Source organism: Ambystoma mexicanum, chromosome 9 (assembly GCF_040938575.1).
Source record: "Ambystoma mexicanum isolate Mex_15411 chromosome 9, UKY_AmexF1_1, whole genome shotgun sequence".
Lineage (NCBI taxonomy): Eukaryota > Metazoa > Chordata > Amphibia > Caudata > Ambystomatidae > Ambystoma > Ambystoma mexicanum.
This window is the reverse complement of record NC_090931.1, coordinates 1,493,573,701-1,493,599,509: the sequence shown is the minus strand read 5'-3', so window position 1 is coordinate 1,493,599,509 and position 25,809 is coordinate 1,493,573,701. Positions and strand designations below refer to the sequence as shown.

At 44.2% G+C, this 25,809-nt stretch overlaps 1 protein-coding gene across 4 annotated transcripts in view; it reads right to left on the bottom strand.

Moving 5' to 3' along the window:
- The window catches only part of LOC138489286 (zinc finger protein 605-like), a 223,998-nt gene that overhangs the window by 152,215 nt on the left and 45,974 nt on the right, over positions 1-25,809 (bottom strand). For 2 of the 4 annotated variants that reach the window (XM_069616987.1, XM_069616988.1), the window contains one exon: positions 1,092-4,455. The exons of the other annotated variants lie outside the window; for them this stretch is intronic. In XM_069616987.1, coding sequence (XP_069473088.1) covers positions 2,192-3,229 — 1,038 coding nt within the window. In that variant the 5' untranslated portion in view covers positions 3,230-4,455 and the 3' untranslated portion in view covers positions 1,092-2,191. Of the gene's footprint in view, positions 1-1,091; positions 4,456-25,809 lie in introns of those variants that run through there. 4 annotated transcript variants of the gene reach the window in all.

Sequence of the window (25,809 nt, the reverse complement as noted above, 5' to 3'; positions counted from 1 at the left end):
AGTCAGTATAGTTCTCTCCAGCCTCAGGTCTCCCCTAGACCTCAGATTTCTCAGAATTCAATTGTCCAAAGTAGCCACCTTGTACCAAGTGGTGGTCTCCAGGTCACCACAGGAAGCTGCCACAAACATGTCCTCCTGCTCTCGGTCTGCTGCTGCTTCTTCTGGACTCACCCAGGCTCTTTGTCCCAGCTTGTGTGTTTGGCTGGGGCTGCTAGAGTTTTTTTTATTATGGGATTGGGTCTGGATTTTCATATGATTTCTCTTAATTTACTCTTACATTTGTAACAAGGAGCCTCTCAGCATTGGCTAATTGCAGCATTTCTCTCAGCTGGTGGTTCTGCTGCATTATGAAGTTGTGCAAACATTCGTTTCCTGCCTGCAGCTGTTTGTTGGTCTGTAGTGTTCCGCGTCCTCCCAGGATCAGAAGTGAGCTGCTACACATGTCTGCCTGACTGCACAGTCATGGTCATGCTGTGTCTTCACCTTTAGCAGAAGGTACGTTTTGGATCTTAGCAGAATCCACAGACTATGTGGGTTCGCAAACAGATGATGTGCACTTCTTGTGTGTGTGGTAAACTCCCAGTTGGAAGTCAGGTTCTTGAATGCCCTTGGTGGAATAGTACCAGGTCTTGGTGGGGGTGCAAGCATTTGGTATTCTGTTCCATCCACCATTTGGGATGCCCATCGGATAGTTCCCAGACCCTTCTAGCTCAGCCCTCCTTCCTGGACCATCATAGATGCTTCATGGGTGTGACATGCTACTTCCTTCATTGCAGGCCTTCATAATCACTGAGATAATGAGGGAAAGGACGTCCCTGCCAATGCAGGGATTCTCCTGTTCTTTAGACCAACATGGAAAGAGCGGTCAAATATGTGCAGCTAGTCCTGTGATCAATGTCCAACTTTCATAGCAAGGCTGTGCCATATTGTGCCATGATATCAATGGATATAGCAAGCAAGTTCAATTATAGAAAGAAAAAATGAAAATTGAGGCACCAAGTCACGGTACACTGACAATTTCATTACAACCATTCTAAATAATATGAAAGCACCCAAAAACAATTTAGGCAAGCATTGAAAGTACAAGGCAATCTAAGTACCAATTAGTCAATTTTATTAATTCGTAGAGGGCCTGATTTGGGACGTCATAGGAAATTATGTTCTCAACTTTTCCATTCATAAATGTGTCTAGTTAAATGGCAGAAGTCAATTTTTCAGCTCTGGGACAGGATTTAGCCTCACCTAAGGAAAATCTTTCCCCCACAACGCTGTTGCTGTAGTTCAGAATAGAGAGATTGACCTTTTCTGGACCGCCAAAATCATCCAGTCATATCCCTGTAAATGCATGGGACGTTTTCCTTAATAGGAAACCTCTGACTCAACATTAATACTGGGTGCACAAATTAGCTCTATTTCTACAGGGTTCCAAGTTTCTTTTCTTTGCTCTCAATATAAGAGATTTTTTATAACTGAAGCATTTCTGACATCCCATATACCGATAATGTTTTTCTGCTCCATGGGTTCATGAAGAACAAGAGAAATGTTCCTAATGAATGTTTTCTGACATTCATCTCAGTGACAAGGATTTTCTCATGTGTATATTCTCTGATGAGTAGTAATATTTAATTAATGAAGTATTTCTGTCATGCGGTGCACTGATGAGGTGTTTCTCCTGGATGAGTTTTTTTCATGCCACATAAGAGTTTTTGTGATTGAAGCATTTTTGACATTCAGTGCACTGATGACGTTTTTCTCCTGTATGTGTTCTCTCATGAAGAATAAGACTGCCTTTAAGTCCGAAGCACTTCTGACATTCAGTGCACTGATAAGGTTTTCTCCTGTAAGGTATTTTTCATGCTGCATAAGACAGCTTTTGAGACAAAAGCATTTCTGACATTCAGGGCACTGTTGAGGTTTTTCTCCTGTATGGGTTGTTTCATGCCCACAATATAGTTTTTGAGATTGAAGCATTCCTGACCTTAGTGCACTGATGAGATTTTTCTCCCATTCATTTCTGACATTTAATGCACTAAGGTTTTCTCCTGTATGGGTTTTTTCATGCCGCACATTATAGTTTGAGATTGAAGCATTTCTGACATTCAGTGCACTGCTGAGATTTTTCGCCCATGTGTGTTCTCTCATGATGAATAAGATTGCCTTTTTGACGGATTCATTTCTGACATTCAGTGCACTAATAAGGTTTTTCTCCTTTATGGGATTTTTCATGCCGCATAAGAGACTTTTCGACCTTGAAGCATTTCTGACATCCCGTACACTGATAAGGTTTTCCTATGTGTGTTCTCTCATGATAAATAAGACTGCCTTTACGACTAAAACATTTCTGACATTCAGTGCACTGATACGGTTTTTCTCCTGTGTGTCTTCTCTCGTGGTCAATAAGATTGCTTTGGCGACTAAAGCATTTCTGACATTCCGTACACTGATGAGGTTTTTCTCCTGTGTGAGTTCTCTCATGAAGAATAAGCTGGCATTTCAGACTGAAGCACTTTTGACATTCAGTGCACTGATGAGGCTTGTCTCCTGTATGGGTTTTTTCGTGCTGCATAAGACTTATTTTGCGACTAAAGCATTTCTGACATTCCGAACACCGATGAGGTTTTTCTCCTGTGTGTGTTCTCTCATGAAGAATAAGACTGCCTGTTTGCCTGAAGCATTTGTCACATTCAGTGCACTGATATGGTTTTTCTCCTGTGTGTGTTCTCTCATGACGAATAAGACTGCCTTTATGACTAAAACATTTCTCACATTCAGTGCACTGAAATGGTTTTTCTCCTGTGTGCGTTCTCTCATGAAGAATAAGCTGGCTTTTAATTCGGAAGCACTTTTGACATTCAGTGCATGGATACGGTTTTTCCCCTGTGTGGATTCTTTCATGCAGCAGGAGAGATTTTTTTCCACCAAAGCATTTCTGACATTCAGTGCATTGATATTGTTTATGTCTTGTGTGACTTCTTTCGTGCAGTATGAGATGGTGTTTGCGACTGAAGCATTTCTGACAGTCAGTGCATTGATACTGTTTTTCTGTAGTGTGGGTTCTTTTATGGAGCATGAGAGAATCTTTCCGACTGAAGCATTTCGGACATTCAGTGCATTGATAAGGTTTTTCCCCTTTGTGGGTTTTTTCATGCAGCATGAGAGCGTTTTTGTGACTAAAGCATTTTTGACAGTCAGTGCACTGATACCTTTTCTCTGTTGTGATTATTTCCATGTCATCTTTTCCTATGGATACATCAAGCCTCAAAATGTGCACCGTGGCTAGTGATAGTTGACTCTTGGAAAGTAAGAAAATGTATATTGTTGCAATTGGAGAATAGAGGCGTCAAGCGAATTTTCCTACCTGGCTAGTACCTTGCAACTTGAAATTTGTACATCTGGGATAAACATAATGGCAATGTAGAAGGCAAGGAAGAGATGCAATGGCGCAGGCATAGGAACAGGACAATGCAAGTAGGAAAGACAGATTGTTGGAAATTCACAGAAATACAACTGCACGTTCATAACCTCCCTAACAATACTGGCTTCCTTTTCTCTTAACCTGTGTGCCCTGCCTGCAGCACTCTATGCCCTCCCTTTCTATATACTTTTAACTTTACCCTTATACTGTCCTAAGAGCATCCATATCTTTGTATCCCATTACTATACAGCACTGTAATATTTGCAAGCTACATTTGCGCTATAACAAAATGCACCAAAACCCATTCCTGTGTGAGGGCATAGATGGATAATGCTTAGAATGAATCTCTCCAAATAGTTGCAGGTTCTCTAGTGAATGCTTGCATTTTGTCAAAAGTAGCTTCTCCATTGATTGTATATGTTGTGGTCTCTATGAGCAGCCTCTGTTTGTTGCCCCATATACTTTACTTGATGAATCGGGTTGTGCCAATGTGGACTGGATCATAGTATAATTCCTTGTGTTCACGCCCATCCAGTGTTTTAATAAATGTTATTCTGGCCACACATAGCAAAGAGGTTTCTTTACCAATGTGCCTTTTGCCATGGGGGGGAGGGGTCAGATATATATAACTGAGCTTTCCCCTACATTCTTCATGTAGATATAGGCCATGTCCTGTTTCAGTTCATGCAGATAACGAGCTGTGCTGTTACACTGCACTTCTTGACGGGCACGTGCATGGGCCCTTGTTCACCAGTGCACTTTGCTTACATTTAGAAAGCATTCAGTTCCGGTAATTATTCCGATTCATCTACCAGATTACTTCTATTTGGCTTCTTCATGATATACAACTGAAATGTGGGATTGAGGACACTTTTTAAAGAGTCGTGTTTTTGTCTCTCCTGGTTCCTTTAACACATATGGCTGCGCGTTTCCTTTTCAGCGCTCTGGAACAGCTCCTTTTTCTTGCAAATAAGCCTTGTTCGGGTGTTAGCTGTAGCACTTATCAATTCATTATCATTTCGTTTTTTCTGGCCTGTGACCTATAGATTAAAAATGAAAGTTAGCTTTCTACAGGTGGTATTGGGACGAGAAACAGCATTAAAAAGACATGAATGGCAGTGTATTTTCATATATACATATGTATTTTGTTTTGAAGTTCAGCAAAATGTAAAACTGATGTTTGATGAAGCAGTATTTTAAAAAAAAAGGTTTTCTGTGAAATTAAAAAATAAACAAATACAGCCACCACTTTCCAATAATGTAACCCCCTCATAGTTATGATTGGGGCCGCAGTCACGATTATCTCCTTCGTTAAAATAATTATTTTAAGAAAATATTAGTATACAGTGGCATACTGATCCCCTTTTCTACATATTGTTTGACTGAAACAAAACATACTCTGCCAACCTATGTCACAGGGTCACACAAAGACACAAATAAAACGTTCTATTTAACAAAGAGCAGTGAAAGGGTTGGTTGACACGTGATGATCTTTTCCATTAATTGAACATTACAACATGACAACTACCCAGGGAATGTTTTGCACCTTCACCCCCTTCAGCCCTCAGCTACATAATGGCATTAAGTGCCATTATGTGAAAGCCATTGGGTACCTACCAAGTACTTGGCAGATGGAGATTCCGTCGATAGGTCCAGCGTTCCTCTATAAAATGTTAATCCCACTATGACATATTAGTGTTATGTTATTGAATTTTTATAAGACGCAACACGTGCAAAGGCGTCATTGCGCAGCAAGAAAGAGGGCCAATACAAGGGGCCAGGACAGTAAGACTGAAAGAGTTCCAGTCTAATCATTGGAATTAAAGAATGTCTTCACAGCTTTTTTGAAGCCTGCAAGACTGGATGCGACGCGGATACGGACAGGTATGGAGTTACAAAGAATAGGGGACTGAACGGAGAAACACGGGCCACCAAAGTTTCTCATTTTATGCCGGGGTACAGAAAGTTTAAGTTGCTTGCTGGCCCTAAGAGAATAGAAAGACTCATTCTTAATCTATTAGCCAGATATCTGGGTACTTGGTTGGTAAGGCATTTATATGACAAGGTCAAGATTTTATGAGAAAAGCGGTAGCGAATAGGCAGCAAGTGTAATCCTCGTCTTGACTGAGGGACATGATCGCACGTGCCCAGATTTAAGATTGTTCTGACTGCATTATTTTGGACTACCTGAAGGCTGTTTTTTTTGTTGTAAGTGCCTGTCAAAAGGCTGTTACAATAATCCAGGCGGGAATTACCACAACTAATGAGGCCATACGTTCCAGAGACAAATCAGGCTCATCCGGCTCAAAAGTGTATTGTATGAACATGAGGATTCTATTTGTGAAACGAGTTGATTCATGTTAAGAACAGAGTCTAGTGTAAAACCAAGAGTTTTAACATGGGAACTGACCGCAATAGGACAGTGTGAGATAAGGAAATGGGAGTACCGCGCTTTAAGTTTTAAAATTCGGTGAGGCGAGCCTACAATCATAAGTTCTGTCTATCGTTATTCAGCACCAGTGAATGAGTCATCCAGTGCTGGATCATATCATAGACTCTGTTCAAATGAAAAAGATCAGCCTCGTAGGGCCTCATTACGAGTACATTGGTAACCGCCTTGGTATTACCGGTGGGTTGTCCGTCACACTTGCCGCAAACACCGGGGTATTATAACCCCCGCGGACTCCATGGGAATGGGGAACATGGAAGCACCGGCATTGTTGCGTACCGTCGCTGCTGTGTCCGGCAGGGTCTGCCCTGTCGGACACAGCGGTTCCGGCAGGCAGAGTCGTAGTATGCTGGTCCGGAAACACCAACACCGGTGTTTCCGGACCGGCATACTCATAATGAGGCCCATAGTCTCCATCAAGTTCCAGGACACGCTGGGTGTCGTCACCATAATTGGTGTAGACGACGCCAGCACTATCAAGCGTGTCAAACAGCGGGTGGGTATAAATGTTATATAGGCGAGAGACATGCACCCTTTGGACCCCCGCATAAGAGGGTCTCCGGAGGGGCCTTAAAGTTGTCAAAAGCCACCCATGCTGTTCTGGGGCCAAGGAATGATGCAAGCCAAGAGATCGTGGCTTCACAACACCCAACCTGGTGTCTCATCCTGCCCAAAAGGAGGAAATGATACACCAGGTCAAAAGCAGCCGACAGATCTAGCAAAAGCAGGAGAGCAAAATGGCCTTCTCTGCTATTTCCGCCAAGTTTGCACGCAGGTCAATCAGGTCTGTCTCCATGCCATGCATGGCGCGGAATCCAGATGGACTAGCACTTAGAAGGCTGTGTCTTTCAACATGTTGTTGGCGATGTGAGTAAGCAATCTTGTCCAATATCTTCAATAAAAATGGGACGTTGGTAATGGGACGATAGTTAACAACATTCCCGGGATCTGTTTTTTTTTAGAATAGGTATTATCCATACTTTTTTCAAGCTGGAGGTACAAACAGATGTTCTAAAGGATGAACTAACAATTTTAGACAGAAGACAGACAAGCAAGTGAATAGAATCTGGAATAAGACTTCAAGGAAAAATATCTGAGACACATGATGTAGGTTTGAGTTCTAAGACAATCTTTTTTATGTCCTCCTCCGACGGTGCAATAAAATCAAGAGGGGAAACAGTGCAGGTTGTGTCATTTCGACTGATGGAGTTATTAGTAGCATTCTGATGCACAGAAATTAGGTTAATTTGATGGATCTTTAATGTTAAAGTAACCTACTTGTAATTCCGTGCAACATAAATCGCTAGCTTGAATCGAGTGATTTCCCTCTTTTTTTCCCCTTCAAGCTCTTTAAGATCTTTAAAAAAAGAGTTCTCTTTTATTGCATTTGGATTACTGATTCTAATTTCAAAGTGCGATTTCTTATTGGAGAGCAAAGCTTTTTTTAAAGTGGAGGGCTCCAGCTTTGTATTTGGCATGTGTATCAGGACATGGGTCTTTCTTCCATGTTCTTGCCAGAGATCTTTTCTGTTTCTTAGCATTGTGTTATTCTGTGTTAAATGGAACATGCTAATGGTTTGAGCAAAATCAAGGGAATCCGTGAAGGAGCCTTGTTGTCACAATCATCCATATCTCACAGGTTAAAATCACTAAGGGTATGTGAGGTTGTTTTGAAGGAGTTATTAATGAGCAAAGTTATTTGCTCTCCAGAGGCAGCGTTGCATGACGGCGGGCAATATTTAAGATGTTGATGGTAGTATTAGCATCGATACCAATTTTTAACAGGAGAGATTCACAGTCTACTAATGAGGGTGAGATGTGGGCGTTAAAAGCATCTTTAAGAATAATGGTAATACCCCCACCCCTGCCCTGGATTCTGTCGTCTCTATAAATGTTGTAACTTGTTGTAACTATTGGGTCTTGCTAGAGTTGCCTTATGGTTTGCTACCATGGAAAACCACGTTTCTGTTACACATATAGCATCCAAGTCATGTTCGATGATAAGATCTGCAACTTCGGGAAGCATATTTAACTATGGATCTAGTATTGAGAAGTGCCATCCTAATTCTAGTATTGTGGACAGTTTTCCTTGTCTGACCCATCATGTATATAAACAAGATGTAAGTAGCTCACCTCTTGCAGAGCGTCCGCTACACCGCAGGACGCAGCACAGATGTGCCTGATTTGCAAAAATGTATCCCCTGAAACTAGTGTTGATGGGAACTGTAGTTCCAATCAGCTAACTGTTTAGGCAGGCAGCAATTCTCCAAAAAGTAGATTTAGCCTAGTAAACCAATACAAATACGAAAATAAAACAGTGGCAGGAGGCTAAAATTAGTTTACAGGTTATTTGCAGAACAATACTAAAAATTCTACAATCTAAAAACGATTTCTTAAAAACAGTGGTTATGTTAATAGTAGAAACAATACATTAAATATTGCAGAATCTAAAGATCAGTCAGTGTGTCAAAAGTAACTAATGGAAGGGGGTTCTGGGAATCTCTCTACCAGCAGGAACACAGCCCTATGACCTGTTCTTGGCTGAATAACCCCTGGGAGAGACTCTACCAAGTCTTAAGCTCACTGTCCCTTTCACAGAGAAGACATTTCCCTGCATATCAGTTGTAATTTAGAAGAAGAAGAAGAAGTCTTTGTCCTGCCCAGGGGCAGTCCAGCACCAAAATGATAGGCAATTCTCCTCTGAACAAGAGTACTAACAGCAACCCCATACATGTGTTTCAGCCTTGTTAATTAAAGAGAGCAGTTTTCAGATTTTTGCGAAATGCAGGGAAGAGAAGTTTCTGCTCCGAGTGCAGAGGGGAACGGTTTCCATAACTTGGGGGCTAGATATGGGAAACCTATTCCTCCAGCATTAGCTCTGTAGACGCACGGAATGGTGAGTTGATTGGTGTAGCATGTTCTTGTAGGCCTAGTAGAGGTGGACCTAGATAGGGTGCCTGAGAGGTAGTAAGGTGCAGTGAGGTTGATGCATTTGTGTGTGGTGGTAAGAATTTTAAATGTGATGCAGTCTTTGACTGGGAGGCAGTGAACAGATTTTCTTGCTTGGGAGATATGGTCTCTTTTAGGTATGCTAAGGGCTGCTCTAAGTGAGTTATTTTGAGTGATTTGGAGTCTGTTTATGTTTTTTGTGGAGGTACCGGCAAGTAGTGAGTTGCAATAATCAAGTTTTGCTCCTATGGTAGCTCTAGCTATAGAGAGACAGTTATCCTTAGTTAAGAAGGGTTTGATGGAGTTGATGAGTTTGGTGCTTAGGGCAGAGGCAGTGACAATCGCGCTGACTTGCTTGTTTATGGACAGTGTAACATCTATATGGACACCTAGCGTCTTAACAGATGATAGCACCGGAATGATGCAGTTGTCGATATTGAAGTTGGCGTAGAGACAGTCTAGTTTGGCCAAGGTAGCTTTTTGGTCAAGAATAAGAATCTCGTTCTTGTCTGCGTTGAGGCAGAGGCCATTAGTGGCCATCCAGGCTTGTATAGTGGCATAGATTTGCTGAAGGGTTGTGGCATCTTGAGTATATGAACCGGTTAGGGGAAGGAGCACTTGGGTGTCGTCAGCATAGTTAGTGTATGCGATCCCAAGTGCATCCAGTTTATCAAAAAGGGGCTTAGGGAAGAGGTTGTATAGCGTGGGGGCAGTACAAGATCCCTGAGGGACGCCACAGTGAATAGTGGTGGGAGCTGCATTAGCTGTGTTGGAGAAGACTTTCATTGCTCTACCTTCTAAGAAGGAAGTGATCCAGGTAGCTGCTTGCACGGAGAAGTGTGCATCATGTGTGATGTGTGTGGTGAGGGTTTTGTGATCCACGAGATCGAAGGCCGCGATAGGTCTAGGAGGATGAGGAGGGCGGGCTTACCGTTGTCTAGGATTTGATTTTTGAGGTCTAACAGAGCGGTTTCAGTTCCGTGCCCTTTGCGAAATCCCGACTGTCTTTTTCCTAGGATGTAGTTGGTTTCTAAATAAAGTTGAATCTGGTTGTGTGTGGCTTTGTCTAGTATTTTGAGCAGGAACAGGACTGTTGTAATGGGACGGTAGTTGTTAGGCTGGGAAGGGTCTAGTGTAGGCTTTTTAAGAGGGGGCATACCCAGGCCTCTTTAAGGCTGTTGGGAACAATGCCTGATTTTAAGGAAGAGTTGATAAAGGCGGTAAGGAGGGGGACAAGAGGTTTGGCACAATCCTTAATAATCTTGGGGGGGGGAGACATACAATACCCTTACATTGTGATGGTTTGAGGTGTTATGCGAATTTGGGGCAGTTGATCAGTTTGCTGTTGGGCAGAGTCTATGCTGTCTGGCTTTTGTAGTGGTTGAGAATTTTGTTTTGTAGCATGTCTATTTTATTTAGCATAGCAGCTTGCATGCTGTTGCACCATGCTTCATGTTTAATATCGTCCGTGCACAGCTTCGTCTTTAATGATATCGTCCGTGCATATTGGAGGGTCTGTGAGTTCATTAAAGATGGTGGAGAGTTCTTTAGAATGGGAGTTAGCTTCGGATATTCGTCTATTATAGGCTTCAGATTTAGCAATAAAAATGGCATCTTTGTACTTTTTAGCGATAGTTTTGAAGCTTTCTTTGGCAGTGTCACAGGGGTTAGCCTGCCAATTATTTTGCGTCTGGCGTTTGATGTTACGTAGGTTTTGGAGCTCGTCAGTGTACCAGAAGTTTGAGTGAAAATACTTTTTTTTCCTTTTTATCTTCTAGTGGGGCAATGGTGTTGACTTCTTGAGAGATTGTGTCCTAAAATATATCAGCTAGGATGTTTGGGCCTTGCGAGAAAGGAGGTGCTGGGCATGGGGTGTCAAGGTAAGGTTTGGAGGTTATCTGCTCTCAGCTTTTTAACTTTTTTAGCACTACTTGCTAGGGTAGCAGGAGCATGTGTGGTGGTTTTGGTACTTGGAGCTGTGGGTATGGTCAATTGTATGCAGTTGTGGTCTGGCCAGGGTTAAGTAGTGTTAGAGGTGATGGGAGTCACATTGTGGTCAACCATCCAATCAAGGGTGCAGCCTTTGGCGGTGGTGGAGGTTGTGATTTTCTGAGTGAAGCCCAGATCGGTCAAGTCTTTGGTGATTGCAGTGGCAGCTTTGTCAAGAGGGTCACTAAATCCTAGGTTGATGTCGCCTAGGAGAAGGGTTTTAGTGCTTTTTAAAAAAAATATTTTCAGTAAGTAGATGTGTGATGTGTCCTTGGGAGTCAGCCGGGAGATCTGGTGGCCTGTAAATGACATTCATGTTTAAAGTGTTTTGGGAGATAGTGATAGTTTGACTGATAGTATGTCTGCATTACCCTCCCTGGTGTGGGGTATAGGCCTAACGGGTAGTGCCTCTTTGAAAATCAGGGCGATCCCTCCTCCAATTTTAGTGAGTCTATCCTGTCCGAGGATAGAATAACCTGGGGGTAGGGCTAGCGCGATGGTTGCACCGGATGCCTCATGAAGCCATGTTTCTGTGATGGCCTATATATCTATGGGCCTCATTACAAGTATGGAGGGGTGGCCATGCCGCTTTTAGCGGCATGGCTACCCCCATACCGGGTACTAGGTCCGGGTCCCGCAAAAGGGGACTTACCGGGCCCGGTACATCCCCATTCCCATTCGGGAATGGGGAGGATGCCAACAACGGGCCCGTTAATGACTAGCCTGTTAGCATCCTGGACTGCTGCCTGGTCTGACCAGATGTTCCTTAGCGGGACCCGCTAGCAGTCCTCGTAATAGGGCGGCCCGTAATGAATGGTGCCAGTCCCTTACCGGCACCGTTCATTACGTGGCCACCAGGGTCCTAATGAGGCCCTATGTCTTGACTTAAGATAAGGTTGTTGACTTCAATGGCATGGGCGGTAAGGGAGCAGACATTAAGCAGGGTGCATTTATAGTGTGAGGCAGGGTTGAATTTGTTTGGTGGAGATCGTTTGGCAACTTAGGGAGTGGTTTTCTAGAGTAAAGTTTGGTTTTAGTGTTTGGTGGTGTTATAGTATTGAGCATAGGGTAGTGCTAGTTTGAGTGGTGCGCGTTGAATCTGCCTGAGGTGCGAGTTCCTAGTCTAAGGTTTCTAAGGGTAACAGGATTAGGGCTGGTATTAGTGTGCAGGGTTAGAGTGTGTGATCTGAGTCTGATGAGTCTAGAGTGGCAGTTAGGAGTGTGCAAGAGTGAGGGAGCGGTGCATTCAGTGGGAAAGTTGGGTCTGTGGATGTTAATCATGGTGTTGTTGGTTAAACTGAAGGGGTTGAGATGGTTGAATGGTTCCATCTTGGTGTAGAACAGTATGGTGCTAAAGATGAGTAATGTGCCTTTTTATCTCTGTTTTTTTCCTTGACCACAACCAATGACAATACAGTTGTTTAAGGCTCCCTTCCCATTATATGCATTCCATTTGCCCTACGAGCAGGTCACATCACTTGACCACTCCTGGTTAAAATCTCCCATTTAGCCAAGGTAGTGGTTGTTCTGGATGGCCTCCCATTCTTCTGGTCTTCTGCATACTTACAGATGCTGGTGATAATGATGGGTTCCCCTACATTTGGACCCATATTTATTTGTTTACCAGAGGTTTTGTTTCAGTTCCGAAATTCTGCCTGAACTTATTTGGGCTTGGCTAAAAAGTAGACTGATTCTCGTAGTAATGTTTGTTTGTTTGTTTATTAATTTGTATAGCGCACCTGACCCAAGGGTATATGGTCGCTTAACATTCGAGTAACAGGCAAAGTAGGTCACAATTGTACAGTGATGAAGCAAAGGTATACTTGACAGGACAGCAATTAGTGCATAGACAATAATATGCTGACATAGTGCAAAATACATTCTTGCAGTAGGTATGCATTCAATCATGGTAGGTTAATTGTTGAGTAACCAGGTGATGACCTTAGTTCTGAAAGGCTGGAAGGTAGGTGTGGATTTGATATCCAGTGGAATGGTATTCTAGAGTTGGGAAGCCGATAATGTGTTCGATTAATGTTTTTCATGATGAAATATCATGAACTAGGCTTCCCATTCATACCCTACAACATACATACACAGATTTTGATCAATTATGATACATGTATAAGGTGTAGTTTTGAATTACATAATGATAAAGGTAACTCTTTAAAAAACTCTTTGTGCCAAGGACGTTTAAGCTCGTCCTTTCTGCATAGACTTACATAATAGTCTGGCACTTAAGGGATTAAAAGCACCTCGAAATCACAGTACCAGAGCTCGGCTGTGGGATTTGAATCTCAGCTATTGTGTTCAGGACACAACACAATGGGCCTCATTACGAATGTGGCGGCCACAGTATGAACGGTGCCAGTAAGGGACCGGCACCTTTCATACTGGCCGCCACATTACGAGTTCTGCAGCGGGTCCCGCTCTGTACGCCCGGCCAGAACAGACGTGCAGCGCGGCACCTGTAAGCAGAACAGGATGCTAACAACGGACCTGTCATTAACAGGTCTGTTGTTAGCATCCTCCCCTTTGGGGGCTCAATGGGAATGGGGACGTACCGGGTCCGGGTTCCGTGAATGGAAATTACCGGGTCCGCAAAGGTCGGAATAGCCCGGGAACCGGACCCGAGTTTGGGGGTAGTCATACCGCTAAAAACGGCATGGCTACCGCCAAACTCGTAATGAGGCCCAATGAATGGCAAGATTATTTTACATTTCAGCATCTGAGATTGTTTAGAAAAGTAAGATAGCAAAACCTGATCAATGTTAATTAGCTGCAGCTGATGCACGTGTGACAATGTTTTATGTATATTAATATGCAAAAATGGCATGTTTCTGTGAGCCTGTAAAAGACAGTGGGAGAGGAGGCGCAAAGTTGCATGGCAAACATTTGGAGATGCTTCAAACAATTCAACGGATGAAGCCAGCAAATTAGCTGCGTCTACAGACGCTGAACATGCCCAAAACTAAAATGTTCCATTTACAGTTTTGTCTCAGAAATAACAAAATGGCTTAGGTCCAGGGCGGGCATCCATTTGGCAATGCGATCGCCTGCCACCCAAAGACGATGTATGAAAGAAGGAGTTCTGATCGGAAGTGGAGATTTGCCGGTTGCTAGCAAAATGGCTGGAAAACCCCTTCCCAGTTGTGTAAAGGGCAATGGTCAGACACACGTGTATGGGCAGTTTGGACTTGTAGCCAAGACTAGTTAAATATTAAACAAAGGTTCAAAGATAAGTCATGGTACACAAGTTCACAGGTCACAGAGCTATTGCGTTGCCAGATAGCTCAAGTGGTAAGTGGGTATGCACGAAGCAGAAACAAAAAATCAATCAATTCATCTTATTGCATGGGGCAGAAATAACCATATGTTATGTAAGATATGCACATGCTATAGAGATGGATTAAAAAACAGGACATTTTAATAATATATCTGATTAAGCTGGAACTGCATCAGAAAGCATTGCCATATCAAAAGTCAGTCATTTAAACACAAAATCACTATTCACTCATTGCATTACACAACAATGCGCGATTATAAAAACGTAGAAAACAACATGACAGAAAAATACGTATGCACACTGATCAGGTTGATGGAATGAATATGAACAATAAGGAGATGAGAGTCATCATCACAAAGTATCAGAACTATTATCAGCAGACAATGGAATGTGTTAGGACTTGATAAGGGTTTAGCAAAGGTCTTATCTAAGCATCAAAGCACTACGTATAGACAATCTACTTCAGTGAGAGACCTACTAGTATCAAGTTTTTCTGCATAAGGATCCTGTACTCCCTGGTGCTGGCTGGATACAGACATCTGGTTCAGGTTTTCACAAATGTATGAACTGTACAGCTTGCCAGTATGCTCATAATTGTACCACTTACACACATCCAGTGTTGAAGCACATGGTCAAGATCAAGGACAAGATGTCGTGCAAAACACAATATGTGGTCTATGTCTTGTTGTGCCTGTGTGCGAAGTGGTATGTAGGGAGCACGGTGTGTAAGCTCAAGACTGAGGGTGTTGCAACATATCCGTGCTATCAAGAGCAATGACCAGTCATATCCCTTGGCAAAGCATTTTAAAGAGTATCACAATGACAACCTACTGGAGTGGCATGGGAGGAGACCTGAAACGGTGTGTCATTGTTTGGGAGGGGGCGAGCCTCTCCCAGGTGGGGTTCTGCCCCTTCATCGGCCCCTTTTATTTCCTCTTTGAAAATTGGACAGGGAACCTTGGCCTTGTGACTGGCTCCAAGGTCAGGACTGTCTGACCTTGAGAGTAGCTTGAGGTACGTTGCACACCGTGGTCACGAAATCTCCTAGAGTTTAGGGAGCCACATTGGAATATGGTTTATTTGTCAACTGTCCAAGGTATTTTAAGAGTGTCCTACTCCCCCTTGGCACTCTTGAGGGCATCTTCTACGGCCTTCTAGAACAATATGTTTGGCTCCACTGGCATGTTAAAGAGGGTTGCTTGAGTCTCTAGCTTGAACCCTGACTGTCTAGGCCAAGCATGGCGCTTGATGAGCGCTCCCTCCACTCTGATGTGTCCTGCATAATCTGCCGCATCCAGGTTATTCTTTAGGATGCAGTTTGAGATCTGCTTGCCTTCTGAAATAGTCTACAGTAATTGAGCCTTTAGTGGTTCTGGGACGGCTTCTATTTGGTGTTCTATGTCATCCCATTTGTGGCAGCCGTAACTAGCCAACAAGGTAGTGTTGTTAGCGATTCTGGTCTGGTATGATGCAGAGGAGGCGACCTTTCTCCCGAAAGTATATATATATATATATATATATATATATATATATATATATATATATATATATATATATATATATCTTTTTGCTCTCCTTGTCTGGTGGGGCTTCTGCTGATGCCAGGGGAGTGGCCTGCACTTTTCCTGGTGTGGGTGGGGGTCTGTGGGCGCGGGCCTGAATAGCTTCTCTATTCTACGGTTGACCGCCCTCGTGAGACTAGGCGCCAGTAGGGATGGTTGGATAGGTCTTTGCACAGACTGCAGGATTGGTATAAACTAGGTGGCGGACCTTTTGTCCCCTAGAATATCTTCCATGAAGTTCTTGTCGACCTGTGCCTCCCGAGTGTCGATATTAAAATGCTGCGTTTCCTTTAGTACCAGTTCATTGTACTGGAGTTGAATGTAAATGGGTGAATCTGCTACCAGCTGGTCCTGGTGGTCTGGCGACTGGATCATGTAAATGCCATAATACGAGTCCTGAGAGGGGTCTTGGCATGTCTGAGAGGTGTCTTGGAACGTCAAGGCCGGAGTGCCTAGAGCAGAGGTGCTAGGCTGTGGATCAAGACGAGACTTTTTTGCAGGGTGTGGCTGTGCTGATGCCCCTGGCTGTGAGGCATCTTTAAGAATTGTTAATTGGTCAGGATGTCTGTCCATGAAGTCTATGAAACAAGAAATTCTCCTTAGAATTGTATTGAATTGTTCAGGTGTATATTTGCATGTGGGAGGGAAGCCTGACATGACAAGGGTGTCCTGGGAGGGAGTGACATACTTATGGTCCATGGCCCCTGAGAGGGTGTCCAATGGGATGGAAAACTCTGTCTTTTGAGACTTTTTCGGCCACCTCGCCTTAAGCAGAGAAGCACTAACATGTGCCTTAATTAGTTCTTGTATTTTCTCTGTTTTTTATGTTTGGTGTACGAATTGACTTTCACTTTCGGTTTTCTGTTGTGAGGCAAAAGTGGAGGCGATGGCCCAGAGGACAGTGAAGAACCTGAAGCTTTATTCCTAGATAACGCATGGGTCTTGATGCTCGACGGTACCGTTGAGAGTCGGCAATGGGGTATGTCCCTTGTGTGTTTGTGGCTGTGCGTGCTTTGGTTGCCGGGTGTCTTTTCCATCACCAAGGCATAAAATAAGCAGTGTCGCATAGCCGTTTGCTTTGCAAATCTGGAGGTTTGCTAATCAAATGGGCACTTGTGTAGCAAAGTTAGCTATTTAAGTTGCCCTCTTCAATGAAAACACGGCTCACACTGCATTCCTTTCTTGCCCTCGATGCTATCTTCACCCTCTTCACTCTGTCCACTTCAAGTGCTAAATAGAGAGAAAGTGCAGCAGTAATCATCCCCTCCACTCTTAAGTGCCAAAGGCATGTGTGGGAGTGTGAGGCAAGAATTTATTTTTATTTTTCAAATAATTGCAAACCAGAAGTAAATCAGGATGATACCTTAATTAAGCTTTCTATATCCTGTCTGGCAAAGACCACTATGTGTCAACATTTTTTCTTTTTTAAAAAGACAGTAATGCATTTCCATTCCTAAAATGTAAGGTGTTACATAATGCACAATAACAGTATTGATACTGAAAAACACTGCATCATCTCCATGCGTTACAGTAAAGGTTAGGTTTGTGTATCTTTATTTCATAGTGTCCACTATATTTCATTTTTTTGGGGAAGATGCATCATATTGACGAGTGAACTCTTTTGAAAATTAACATGATCACATGATCAAAACTCTTTTGATGGCAAACCCAGTTCTGTAACCTGCAGGTTACATACATTTTGCAACTAGTGCTCAACCCATGAACAAACCCATACTCATTGACATTCTGTTTTATGACCCTGTTGCATTATACCAGGTACCCTGAAAGTTAGAGGACCACAAACTACAATATTCCACCTAGTTTGCCCAGTTCTCTGCCTGCTACGCAATCTACTCTCCTTAGTCTTTCTTTCCTCTTACATAATCAATAGACAAAGCAAACTAGATGCCTATGCAAAGTAGTGATCAATAGTTCTATCCAGTGTGTACATCTAAAGATCTACTGCAATATCAAACACTGTTAGCCTCTAGAGATCGCTTTACTTTGTGATTATGATTGTATTATATATTACAACCTGCAGGAAACAACTGGCCAAACTATTTTCAGAGTCTTTTTTTATCATATCTATTTGAGTCCTTTCATGCAGCTAACCGTTTACATTTTACAGACACTCGTCTATAGCTCGCAAAGTCTTTTCGCCCACTCGCATAGTTGAGTAGATCTTATGAAGGGCGACTAGCATTTACAAGAGATGTTTGGAACTTTCATTTAACATTTACTTTGCAGTAAATGTAAAATAAAGGTTGTACTGTGCATGGCTTGCAGCAGTGTGCCAAACATAAAGTGGGTATGTAGTGACATGCACCATTTTACAGAAAACACATTTTTAATTTGTTGTCCTCCGTTGCTATGGGTCGAGTGCATTTCTCTTAGGTTGAATAGGTAAACTGTTAACTGACCTGCAGGTCTAGCTGAAGTTTAACGAATTATCAAGGCCGAAACCTCTCAATAATTTCTTATTTCAGCAGTACGCATACCTACTGCATTGTTGCTCATTTCATTCCCATGGGTACAAATAAACTCTGGTGACATTAACAATATTGGTACAAAATTGCTAATCAAATGGGTCTGTTTGCTAATCAAAAAACGTTTAATTAGCAAACTCTGCTTATCAATTTTTGAAATCTAATTTATGCCTTGCATCACAGAACCGTCGACCTGCTTCTTGGAGGCGGGGGCCCGCACTTGGGGTTCCGACAAACTCCAATCGCCATCGGCATCACTCATGACCCAGATACTGCCTTCACTGGAGTCTGCCGGCACATCAGTGGAGGCCTCAGCCTGAATGGTGTTGAGCAGCCCAGCATTTGGTCCGCCGATCCTTTAGGGTTTTAGGCCAAAAGAGTTTACAGGATTTACAATCCTTTTCGAAGTGACAGTGGTTGCACACTCGGTGCATGTCCTTCCACTGGAATTCTCGGTGGCATCAGGGGCAAAATTTAAGTGGGGTTTTTCCATTATATTTTAAAAGGGCAGATTGTAAGAAAATAAGAAGTAGGAGGATGGAATAAGCATTCTCAAAAAGAGGTCAGTATGAAGAACGCCCCCCCTCCTTACTGTAATGGGCCAAAGCATGAAGAGGCCTGTGAAGGCCACGTCTGGTCATCAGTCAGTCGTCGCGGGTGTTCATCGGGAGCCGTTGAGCAGTCAAACGGTTGTGCAGCAAGATGAACAACAAAGGAAAGCAAGAAAGTTTATAAGTACAACTTTAGCTAATCAAAAGGCATCTGCCTGGAAGAGAACTCCACATTTGCGACAGACTTCGATGGTGGAAACAAACTATCTGAGGGACCTCAACTCGTGAAGGACCATGGGTACAGTACACGTCACACTAGGCATAGTATTACTAAACATGCCCTGCCGACATCAGTGTTCGAGTTTCAAAAACAAATCTTGTAATACTCTGCGACCTCCACTAGATCTAATCTAAGTACCATATGTTTTATGTTTGTATCTGCTTAGATTCACATGCTGTGCATATAATCTGACATCTAGTGGAAGTCGCAGAGTACTGCATCTTGTTTTCGAAGTTCGAAAAGGGAAGTCAACTGGTCGAGACTGTAAAACTATCCCTAATGTGACGTGTACTATACCCATGAGTTCAAGCGTCGAGGTCCCTTTAATTGTTTGCTTGTGCCAAGCGAATGTGGATGTGAGTACAGAAAATAAAGGAGAGGTGTAAGACGTCTATGTACCTTCATTTCCAAGAAGGGAGGAAGGGCGGGCGCATGTGAATCTAAGCAGATACAAGCATCAGAAATAAGATTACAGCAAGTAATGTATGCCCGCTAAGGCTTGTGGATCTGCTTAGAATCAATATAGAGCAATACCAGGAGATGGTGGTGGAATGTTTGAAGGTACAGCGGCAAAAAGATGTCTTAATGCCACCTGACCCACCTGTGAATCCGTCTTAGAATGAGTTATCTAAGCAATAGTGTTGTGTAAAGGTGTGAACAGCATTTGCAATGAAAGCCAGAGTAGCCCCTGTGCCTCGAGTAAAGTGTGCTCTAGGCGAGAAAGACAAAGTTCTCATGGAAGGAGAGTAACACATTTGGATACAATTAACAATCCATTTAGAGATTGCCGACTTGGAGATGGGATCACCTTCTCTACAAGCAGCAATGGAGACAAAGAATTGATCTGTCCTCCTGAGTGGTTTTGCCTTATCAAAGTAATACATTACTGCTCTCCGAACATCAAGAGTATGGAGAGATCTCTCTGCTGCATTTGTTGGATTTTGAAAAAAATCTGGAAGTTCTATGAACCGATTTACATGGAACTTACAAATGAATTTTGGTGAGAAGCCTCGATGTGGGGGCAAAACCACTTTGTCCTTATGAATGGTAACAAAAGGATCTTGAACTGAAGGGGCTAGCAGTCCACTTACCCTCCTGATAGAAGTAATAGCCATTAGAAAAGAAGTTTTGGGAGTAAGTAATTTAAGACTTTCTTCATACATTGGCTCGAAAGGTGGGGCCATAAGCTTAGAACAAATTGAATACATAACAGAGGAGGGGAAAGGTGAAAAAGGATGAACCCACTAAGCCTTGTGAGTATTCAGAATGTGCAAGTGCAGCAAGGAGGAGGGCAGAGGGGTAAGGTGCTGTAGTGTCCGTGCTAGTGAGTGAGCAAACGATGAAGTGCATGGTGTGGCAAGTGCTACACGGCCTGGAAGGGTGTAAAGTGCGAGGCTCCAAGGCGGAGGGAGTGCCAAGGCAAGTGCTGAGGGTAGACAGAAGCTGGGTGATTGGGTGTGGTAGGTCAGAGGCCGCGAGGATGCATAAGGGCCCAAGACACGAACAGCAGCAACGGTGAGATTAGCAGAAGAGAGAAGATGGGAAGTCAGAGGTCCAGAGGAAAGTCTTGAGGAGCTTCCAGAATTTAAGGAAGTCCTGTTCAAGCCGCAGAGGGAGGGGGATGCTGTTCCAAAGTATAGAGCCAGCTGAGGACGACCTGCCTACTTTTTAGCAAAGAGCTTTACACACAAAGAGTTGGTGCAAGAGGAACATAGAAGTCTAGAGGGAGAGCATTTAGTGAGATAGAGTTGAAGATAGGGAGATCCCCGATCAACGACAGCCTTGTGGATGATGCAGAGGTATTTGAATTTAATCTGAGCAGCAACTAGGAGCCAGTGAAGACTTCATAGGGCAGAAGAGATGTGGTCCCTGGGCTTAAGGCCAAGGATTAAGTCTTGCTGCCCTATTCTGGATTAGCTGGAGAGGTCGCAGAGTGGAAGGTAGATTCTGGAGGACGCTATAGCAATAGTCAAGCCTAGAGAGAACCAAGGCCCGGGCAACGTTGAGCCTCTGGGGAATTGAGAAAAGGGAGAACTCCTTTGAGAAGGAATAGCTGAAAGTGGGACTTCTTGGCAATGTCCTGAGTGTGTGAGAGAGGCAGAGACAGAGAAGGTGAAGATGACTCCATGGTTTCTGGCTTCAGAGGAAGGAGCAGCGGGGGAGCCCATGGAGGATGGCAAGAGTGAAGGGGTCCCGATGGGAAGGATCTTAGTTTTGCAGGCGTTGAGGCAGAGATTGTTAGAGGTGCATCAGGACTGAATGGCTGATAGGCAGTCGGGATGATGGATGTTGCAAGGGGGTCAGCGGAAAGTATGATACAGAGTTCAGTGTCGTCTGCATAACACTGGAAGTTGGGGGAAAGGAGGAGATGAGGCGTGCCAGCAGAGCAAGGTAGATGTTAAAGAGCCAAGGGGAGAGGATAGAAACTTGGGGGACGCCACAGGTGGAGAAGGAAGTTTGAGAAGGTGCCCAGGATGACTTGGGATGAGCGGTCAGTTAGGAAGGATGTCAGACAGTCCAGTGCCCGAGCCGCGATACCAATGGTATCGTGGAGTCTTTGTATGCGGATGGATTGGCTCACCGCATCAAATGCAGAGGCGAGATCGAGTAGGATGAGGACAGCTGGGAAGTGCAGTCCAGAGAAGCGAGCAGTCGATTATGTTCTTGTTCGTTCTAGCTTTGCCCGTTCTTCTTCTGCGTGGTTGTGTTTAGTTGTCTGCTGTTAATTCATGGGTTGGCTTGTTCTGGTGACTGGTTGTTTGCGAGGTTTGGAGTTAGGTAGAGTGATTTCTCTTCTCCCTGCGTTGGTTTGGTTGTTCCTGTCCGTGGGAGTGTGTTGCGCAGCTGTGAGTCTTCGGTGGTGTTCGGTTGGTTTTTGTTCTTTCTGTTCTTTGCCTTTCCTTTGGTCCAGGTCTTTTGCGCAGCATTTTGAGCGTGAGCGATTTTGTTGGTCTTTTTCTGTTCGTTGGTGAAGAGTTGTTTTTTGCTTTGGCCCAGCTGTTTTGTGACAAGATACTGGGTGTATGGAGTTGTCTGGTGCAAGTTTGGGCTTGGTCTTGGTCTATTGGAGTTCTTGTCAGCTAGTATTGCTGGCTAGTTCAGTTGTTGTCTTGGGTAAGGTTGGAAGGTTTGCTAAGGTAATATTGTTTGGATATTCCAGTGGCTGTCCTTAGTGCGATTCTCCCTTGCAGAGGTTCGCTGCTGTGAGCAACCTATGTGGTGTTAAGTGGGGTATAGCTGCTAACTACAAAATGTCCTAATGGGTGTAGCTAACAGTGCCTATCAATGCAACCTGAGTACCAGACAATCTAATTAGAAATAAATCCCTGCTAGATTTGAGAGACCTGTATAGTGGGAGAGAGGCCTATCAACGATATGATAGTTTATTTATATAGCGCCTATATACAATGTGTTTCCAAGCGCTTCAAGGCAAGGGAGGGGACAAGGGAAAATACAATGACATTTTTACAGGCTATGAACAGTAAGGATGTGAAATTATTTGGTTTTTATTTTTTATTTTTGGATTTGTAGAGGGCACTACAGCTCAAAGACATTGAGGCACTATACCGGATACTTAAGAAGGCTTGCTTGAGGGTTACAATAAGCGGCCAAAGAATAAAGCTTCACAACAGTTGCTTACATGGTTAATTATGTACTCGGCCTGACGACATTTCAGATAGTGCAAGAGCTAAGACAGATAAGGAAGGGAGGGGGAGAATGGTAATGAAATGGAAACGGACATGTGACTACCGTACTAGGCCTGACGACATTTCTGGTAGACCCGGAGAAAACAAACAAAAAGTGAGGGAGAGGGATGCAGAATAATGTTACTCACCGTAGTGACCACCTTAATCCTAGTCCATAATCCCCTTTCCTCCATACTTATGGGACGTTCCTCCATCCTCTGGGACGGGAGCGGAGCACTTTGTAAAAAGCATCACATTTTTAAAAAATGTGTCGCTTCCTCTCTTTTTACGCTGGGTACCGCACACAGCCGTAAACCCGCCCTCCTAAGCTCCGCCCAGCGCATCGCCCATCAGTCCTTTTCTATCACCTTTAAGCAATAACAGAGGAACCTTATTAGAGGGGACGGCGAGCGGGTGTATGGAGAAAAGGGGACTATGGACTAGGAGCAATGTGGTCACTACGGTGAGTAACCTTATTATACTCCTATGTCCCGTCCCCTTTCTTCCATACTTATGGGTGATTCCCAAGCACTCCTCACAGAAACTACGGGTGGATGGAACTCCTTACTAAAAAAGGTTTTTAAGCACAGCCTGGCCAAACTGAGCATCAGACCTAGAGCTCAGATCCAAACGGTAGTGCTTACAAAAAGCTGATGGAGAGGACCAGGTAGCCGCTTTTGCGATGGTCTCCCAGGGGACATACTTTGAAAGGCAACAGCAGCTGCCTTGCCCGGTAGCAGATGTGCATGAACCCCTTTTGGAGGTTGAAGACCCTGAACAGTGTAAAACTCTGTAATACAGGCAGCGATCCATCTGGAAATAGTCGCATTGGAGGCATGTTTACCCTGCGGATTACCGAAGGTCACCAGGAGATGAGAAGAACTCCTAAATTCAGATGTTCTGTCCAGATAGAACTTAAGAGCTCTTCTAACATCCAGGCAATGCAAAACCCTCTCAGCCTCTGAGGCTGGGTTTGGAAAGAAGACAGACAAGGAGATTGACCGATTCAGATGAAAATCAGAGACCACTTTTGGAAGGAAAGAAGGATTTCTCCTCAGGACAACCTTATCCTTATGAAAAACCAGAAAGGGATGCTCCACCGACAAGGCCTGGAGCTCACTCACACGTCTTGCTGAAGTCACAGCGACCAAGGGGGACACTTTCCACAAAAGGTGCTTAAGGTCTACATTAGCCATTGGCTCAAAAGGCTTATGGCACAAGACAGTAAGGACCACATTCAGATCCCACGTCAGATGCGGTTTGCGAACAGGATGGTAAAGACGCAAGAGACCCGCAAAATGCCTTTTAACCACTGGGTTTGACAGTGAAAAAGAGCCCTGATCCGTGGATGGGTATGCGGCAACCGCCGAAAGAGAAGTCATGCATGTCAAGACATGGATGCCCGACCCTGCCAGATGAGAGACGAAGGACAGCACAGTGTCCATCGTAGCCCCCCTGAGGTCCAGCTGTCTGGCTAAACACCAGTGGCAGAAACAAAGCCTTTTGCTCCTTTATTTAGATCTCGCCGAGGGCTTCCTGGCCGCCTGAATATTACGGATGTTATCAGCTGACAAGTTGAGGTGTTCTAAAGATCTGATCTCAGGCGATATGCTGCCAAGCTGAACGATTGTGGGAAGGGGTGCCACAGCTGCCGATTTCTCTGGTGAAGGTCTGGAACCAGCGGAAGCCTTATCGGTGCACACACCGACAGATGCTGAAGTTCTGAAAACCAAAACCTGGCCGGCCAACACGGTGCTATGAGCAGAAGAGAACAATTCACTGTGCTCCTCAGCTTGACAGCGTCTGATGAATCAGAGGCAGGGCCGGAAAGCATAGGCTCTCATATTGAACCAGGGAATTTTGAGGGCATCCCCCAGAGAGGAGGCTCCCAGCACGTTCCTGGAGGCATACAGGGGAAGTTTCCCGTTTGACGCCATTGCGAAGAGGTCCACTTCTGGAGTGCCCCAACACCGGAATATTTGCAAGAGGACCTCCGAGTTCAGTTCCCACTCGTAGCTGACCAATGTCCGTCGGCTGAGGGCATCCGCAGTAACATTCAGCTGACCCGGGATGTGCACTGCCACCAGCCAGATGCCATGCTGAACTGCCCATTCCCATATCTGAATGGCAAGATCCACAAGAGGAGGGGACTTGTAACTCTCTTGTTGATATAAAACATGGACACCACATTGTCCGTGCGGATGCGAACTACTTTGTTCCAAGTGATTTATATGAAGGAGCTTGTCCTGCGGTGACCAGAGATCTGAACCCTGAAGAAGGTCCAACGTCGCACCCCATCCCAGCATGGAAGAGTCCGTCGTGATAGTCATTAGCGGGCCGGGATCCTGAAAGGCCGCGTCCACCGACAGATTGCTGAGAGACTACCACCACACAAGGTCCGCTCTCATAAAAAATGGAACAGGAATCATTTTGGAGTCTCGGTCCACTGCTTGGCGCCAAGGACTCCGAAGAGCCATCTGTGTTCGCCACATCTTGAGACGAGCAAAAGGAAGAGCCAGCACACACGAGGCCATGAGGCCCAGAAGCCTCTGGAACCACCAGGCTGACATGCTCTCTGACTGCACAAACACCTGACGCATGGCAAACAGATCCGCCATTCTGTCCCCGGTCACATACACTCTGCAGTCGATCATGTTCCACCGAATACCCAGGAAAATCAGGTCCTGAGAGACAGTCATGGAGGATTTCCGCCAGTTCACTGACAGCCCAAGATGGAACAAGAGCTGGAGGAGAGACTGAAGACTGCTCAAGGCTGATTGATATTTTCATTATGAAAAGATGTCATGCCAACATCCTGCAGAAAAGCACATACAACTTTGTTGATATTACACCGTGCTTTCTCAATTGGTGGACAAAATAAATTCAAACGCATCCACATTTGTCTCTGAGCTATCCGAGATTTTCTTTTCAAATGGGTAAACAGTTCCATCAACTTTCCAAATGTATTCTTCATGAAAACTGTAATGAAATTCCGGTAACATAGCCCAAACTGCTCCCTCCACAGTGAACTACACTGATGTCCTGATGCTTCCAGTTAACCATATTCTCACAAAACGGATGAAATTCCACCCACTTCATTCCTCGAACTCCATATCGTGAAACTTTAAAAAAAAATCTTCTAATTCAAGATTTTCAGAC